This window comes from Muscardinus avellanarius, assembly GCF_963383645.1.
Source record: "Muscardinus avellanarius genome assembly, chromosome: 16".
NCBI classification, from domain to species: Eukaryota; Metazoa; Chordata; class Mammalia; order Rodentia; family Gliridae; genus Muscardinus; species Muscardinus avellanarius.
Genome location: NC_137802.1, coordinates 63,246,577 through 63,252,576, shown reverse-complemented (window position 1 = coordinate 63,252,576; position 6,000 = coordinate 63,246,577). Strand labels below are relative to the sequence as shown.

At 43.2% G+C, this 6,000-nt stretch overlaps 1 protein-coding gene across 1 annotated transcript in view; it reads right to left on the bottom strand.

Moving 5' to 3' along the window:
* The window catches only part of MAP2K6 (mitogen-activated protein kinase kinase 6), a gene marked incomplete at its 3' end in the record, with an annotated part of 42,052 nt that overhangs the window by 14,866 nt on the left and 21,186 nt on the right, over positions 1–6,000 (bottom strand). The window contains exons 7-9 of the mRNA XM_080713645.1: positions 5,243–5,370; positions 3,405–3,482; positions 2,118–2,257 (exon numbers count right to left, since the gene is read on the bottom strand). Coding sequence (XP_080569771.1) covers positions 2,118–2,257; positions 3,405–3,482; positions 5,243–5,370 — 346 coding nt within the window. The remainder of the gene's footprint in view (positions 1–2,117; positions 2,258–3,404; positions 3,483–5,242; positions 5,371–6,000) is intronic.

Here is a 6,000-nt window from a genome sequence, read left to right as displayed (position 1 = left end):
TATCAGTAATTTCCACATCTTTGTGAATACATTAAAATTAGAAAATATACCTCTGAGGTCTTCGGGTTTAAAATATCTGTAAAAGCTTTAATGTTCTGATTCCTTGCAGGAAATTCTAAGAGTAAAAATACTTTGGCAAAAGAAAAATAAAGTAATTGAGTGGTTTATTTTTTACAACAAATTGAAGAAGATTTCTGAACAAAGAATTCTGAACAAGAGGTTGACAGCGGGACCCCAGATCTTACATCTAAATTGGGGTTCTTACCAGGTACATTAGAAGCACTTGAGACTCTGAAAAAATGCAGAAATTCTAGCCATTTCCTGGACGATTTAAAGTGGAAACTCCAAGGGTGAGGCTTAGGGGACAGAGCTTTTGAAAGCTTGCTAGAGATTTATAAATGAGAAGCCAGCGCTGGGAACCAGTGGATTAAACTAGTGATTCAAAACGGGACTCAGCATTAGCGAACTCTTCACACCACCATCAATTGGACCAAACTTTCTTAAAGTACCCAGAATTCTGGGGAAGGAGAAACAGGTGGTGGAGGGAATAGAAAGGATAACTTGAAGAGACTTCTCTACAAGAGATCCTTCCCCATCACCACCCCTCTGCAGAACTATCCAAGATGACTCACCCCTTTTCCTACGTGACCTTTAAACACTTGAGAAAAAAGGCAAAAACTGAAACAAAACAACAACAACAATCAAGTTCTTGACTCCAGAAGGCAAAATCATGACCCCACTTCAACCGGCAGATGTATCACCACATTCAGTAAGCTCACTCAAGGGAAATACACAGGGGGGCCACTTCAGGAAGCCACAGGATGTTTACAGTAGAGACACCCAACAGCACCGTCCTAGAGCCCCAGCAGACCATGCCACCAAAATGTAAATTAAAAACAATTAATGCACTGTAAGGCAGCCTCACAAATCACTAGGGGAAAGTACTAAGGGTGAGAACAGGGCTCAGACCAACAAAAGTCCAAGAGGTCTTAGTTTCACAAGCCACAGAGCTTTGCTTTGTCTCACTGTGTTTACCATAACAGATGTATTCAGAACACTTCCTTCAAAGAGCAAGCAGGCCAAAGAACTCTGCCACAGGAAGGTGCTTTCTCTGTACCCCACAGAACCTTCCTGGCTCTGGGAAGAGAGTGGTCAGAATAGCTCCTGCTCCCACTGCCTCCAGTTCTGACTCCGCCCTTCTCCCCAGGGTGCTCAGATAAACTATCTTGGTTCCATTTTGTACTTTACAATGGACAAATTTCCATCCTTTTTGCAGAGATCATGACTATCAAATTACCTCGGGCATCATGGCTAGAATGCAGACAGGAATGCCTAGGTTATCTGGAGAATGCTATCCCCTCTCTTATTTTCCTCAGTTGCACTGGCAATTCCGTGAAAAAAAAAAAAAAAAAAAAAAAAAGAGGCTTACTGAATTTATATGACTTTTCCCCTCTTTCTGCTCCAGCTTCCTCTGGGCTTTCTTCCTGCACTCCCAACATTGTTTCCAAGCCCCCATGAACAAGCACACCCGCAGTTAGCAAGTGTTCTGCATGAGTCAAGATTCTGCAAGACCTCTAGGGACCTGAGTAACACTCTTGAGCCACCCACTGAGTAATTCTTTGCATCTCTTCCCCATCTCCGGCCTCCAGTAGGTCTCACCCTTCTCTGTTTGCTCCAATCAACATCAAATTGCATAGGACTCCCAAGAAGGAGCCTCTTGCTTTTGCATCCGTCTGCATGATTTTCTTTCAGTTTGGAATACTTTCTTTCCTCTATTTGCCATTTGCGTGATGAATACCTCACATGCTCTCAGCTCAGGATTCAGCTCTTGTAGGAAAATATTGATCCTAATGCCTTTCCCCTGGGTTTCCCAAATATCATAATCACATCTCCAGCCCTCGACTCGATACTGTGTTAGAGTAACTGACCTACGAGACTCCTGCTTGACTTGGAACCCAGGGAGGGTGGGGATCCTGAGGTGTTCCCTCTCTAGCATGGAAGGAATACTGCACAGACTCGTGTAAATGAATGGTTGCAGAGTGGATTGAGCCCAATGGAGGGAGGTCATGAGAAAGGATGGTCTTCCTCAGCTGGCGAGCAGGAGGAGCAGCTCTTACCATTGTGAGGTAAAGTCAACAAACTCTGCGGAGAACTTGTCTGCTGGGAGCTGTGGCGAAGGTTCCTCTACCACCTGCTTCAGCTGCTGAAAGGGAGTTCCCCAGGAATCATAGGGAAATCGGAGGATGGCCAGTTCAATCTAGAAGAGAGGAGAGAGTTTAGATGACAGGGGACCTGCTGTGCTTTCTTCCAGAAGAGCTAGAGGGAACCATGGAGGTGAAGTACAAGTATAATTTAGAGGAAAGATAAATAAATAAACCAATAATCTGTTCTCTGTCAATTTTCTCCCAAACTTCTAGAGCTAGGGGGGTTTAAATATTATTTTACTGGAGACAGCCATTTAAACATGTCTCAAATGGGGACCTTTACTAAAGCCCATTATGCTACTTCATAAAAATTATAAGCCAAAAAACATATTAAAGTTCAGGATGTAAAGCAACCAGGTTTCCAAGCGTCTGGTCTGAGAGGAAATCTTACTCTCAGGGCTGTATACTTCTGCCGCCACCTTCTGGTCACTTGGTGGAATGGAACTTTAAAAAAAAAAAAAAAGGAACCTAGGACCAAGTGATAGATCTTTTTTTGGACTTGAGTAAAGGCCACTCTGCTTCTTTGGGATCACATGTTTTCTGGGCAGAGATATGAAATAGCTCACAGCATTTAATCAGCTGCCGTGCCTGGGAAGAGGCCAGGACCACAGTGGAGAATTCCAGACCTCAGTGATACACGGAACATTTATGGTCACCCAGAGTTAGGAATATACCACTGATCATGTGACCGTAAGGCTGTGCCCAAGAACATCAGCCCGTATGTTAATGTGTCTTTTGGACACACCTGACTTCAACAGCCAAGATGTGTAACCGTGACGATATCCAGAGAAGCACATTCCATGTTCTGGATGACAGCCCACTCACAGACCACACACGCTGGCATCCTTGTGCAGGGAACACCCCTTGCCTCGACTAGAACAACTTACACTATGAGGAACCTGGTCAGACTCTTTTGCTTTGCAGATTAGAGCAGGAGAGTCCGTGCGAACATACCAGTTACATACATACGTATGAGTGTTGAGAGGCAGAATAGAGAGAAAAAGCATATTGCCCCATCCCAATTTAGTATTCTACCACACCTAACTGAAAATTATTATCATTAAAAAACCATCTGCCACATCAGACAGGAAATAATGCCCAAGCATAATGTTGAAGGCATTGCCTCTTGATCCCAAAGCCACCCATGCCATTTGTAGGGTTGGCCCCTCATTGTAGCCTATCATGGTTATCATAAGTTACCATGGTGATGCCCAGACTCCAGATGTCAGACTTCACACTGTATCCCTTCTGGTTGAGCTCTGGGTTTATTCTTTCAGGCTGGAAAGAAGACAGACCACTGAGAAATGGGAGATGATATTCATAGATCAATAAAGACTCTGAGGGTGGGGACGGCAACAGCTGCCCAGTGAGTTGTTTTAAACTGTTAACATGCCTCCCGGGCCAAAGAGACTCCGTAACAGCAATAAATAGCAGTGTCTCCATGGGAAGGGGGGACACATTAGTCTTTTCTCAGAAATAGGGATAGATCAAGATCCCTTCACAGCACATTTTAATTTTGCCTTCAGAAGAAACAGGGTGCACATTATAAAGCAACTCTGCCCATCTAAAATTATCCTGCTTAAAAACACCAACTGTCCAGAACTCACTAAAAAGAATCCTAAAGTTTCTGGGGGTACTGTCTGGTATTCACAGACCTGGGCAACTTAAACATGGGCAGGGAGCTCCATAAAGTTCAACAAACACAAGTCTACTTCCAAACTGAGTATAATATACGTTCTTTTGTAAAAGGGAATCCCAAGGTCTCTGCTGATGGCTAGTCTTGACATCTGTGAGGCTCTCTCAGGACCAACAGTGTGGGGAATTTAAATCTATTTACTTGTCTGTCCTCAACAAACAAGGTAACTCTCGCCTGCAACTCAACGTGGAAAATTTTGATAGCTGTTATGTATGACTTATACGTACTTTCAAATAATACATCTCTCTTACTTGATTTACCTGCTGGGTGTCATTCCAAAGGAATTGAATTCAGAATATTATAGTAACACATGCATATCCATGTTTATAGCAGCTCAGTTCACAACAGCCAAATTATGGAGCCAGCCAATTCATACGATTAGGTTACAAAACTGTGAGATAGTCACACAACTGAACTGTCCCTAATCATAAATAACAACAAAATCATGTCATTTGCAGGAGAAATGGATGGAACTAGAGAATACTACGCTAAGTGGAAGCTGGAGATAAATTAGGTAACAAAAGAGATCTCAGATAAAGGAATAGAGACTGGGGGCGGGGGGCAACGGAAGGAGTTTACGGAAGGGAAGGGGGTGGGGGAGAAGATGTAATGAAGGTAACAGTTTACATAATGCTATGTCCATACACAAAATTTTCAATACCAATCTCAATGACATGTACAGGGAAGGGGAGGGAGGAGGGTGGGGTCTGGAGGAAAACACACCAAGCATTGTGTGTATGTATATTCCCATGACACTCTATCTTATTATGATGTATAATTACAATGCATAAATAAAAATATCTATTTTTTTTAAAGTGCTAGATATGCTATGATCTGAATGTCCCCATGAAATACACATGTTGACACCTAATCTCCTGTGTAGTGGAGCCTCCTGCAGGCAGAGCCCTACAAAGAGTCCTTCACCCCTTCCACCATGCAAAGGCCCATCTAGAAGGTGCCATCTAGGAACCAGAAACTCACGCGCTCACCAGACACAGAATCTACCAGTCCCATGACTTTGGACTTCCTAGCCTCTAAAACTCTAATACGATTCTGTATTCTTTTTTTTTTTTTAATAAGCTATCTAGTTTATGCTATTTCATTATAACAGCTCAAAGGGACAAAGAAAATATATGAAGCACGGGACTAAAGATTTCAGACAGGAGATATTTAAGAAAATACCATGACACCGGCTATTTCTGAAAAATACCATGGCACAGGTTACTTCCGGAGCCCGAGGCACACTTGTACATTTTCCCTCTGAGGCCATCCCTTTCCTATCTTCAGGTCTGCTTGTGCACCAGCAGTGTTCTCAGAAGCCGCTCCCAGCTGCAGTACTTACGGCCATGTACGGTTTGCAACCCGCATCGATGGTCTTCGCGACGGAGTCCACCAGGTAGCCGCTGATTCCAAAATCGCACATCTTGACTTGGCCCAGAGTATTGATGAGCACATTCGAAGGCTTGACATCTGAAAGCAACCACAACCCTGTCATTCGGGACTGCTTGGTTGGAAGATTTGTTTTCCTACCACCAGAGGGAGGAAAACCTCCATTTCTCCTTCCCCTTGGCTTCCCAAGTTGCTCAACTCAGAAGTAACTTCCCGCACTCAGATGAGTCATCTTGGACTCATAGTGAACACACTTCTTGTGGTTGTTCAACTTGATTTCTCTTCTTTGTGTTTTGTCTGTGTCCTGTGAGATAATGAATCCTCTAGTGGAAAGAACTATGTCCTCTACTTCATTTTCACATAAGAGGTTAAAAAAAAATTTTTTTTTTTAATTATTACTGGCCAGGAGTGGTGACACATGCCTGTAATCCCAGTACTTGGGAAGCTGAGACAGGAGGATTACAGGTTAGAGGCCAACCTCAACAACTTATACCCTGTCTCAAAGTTTAAAAAAAAAAAAAGGAAAGGTCTGGGGATACAGTTCAGAGGTAGAGAGGTAGAATGCCCTTAGATTCAATACCTAGTACCATGTACTCACACATAAAAAATTGATACTAAATCAAATGCCCACTTCAAAATGATCTACTGCACACTGGGTGTAGGAGCAAGAGAACAAGGGGAAAAAGGACAGACTGTAACTCAATGCTACAC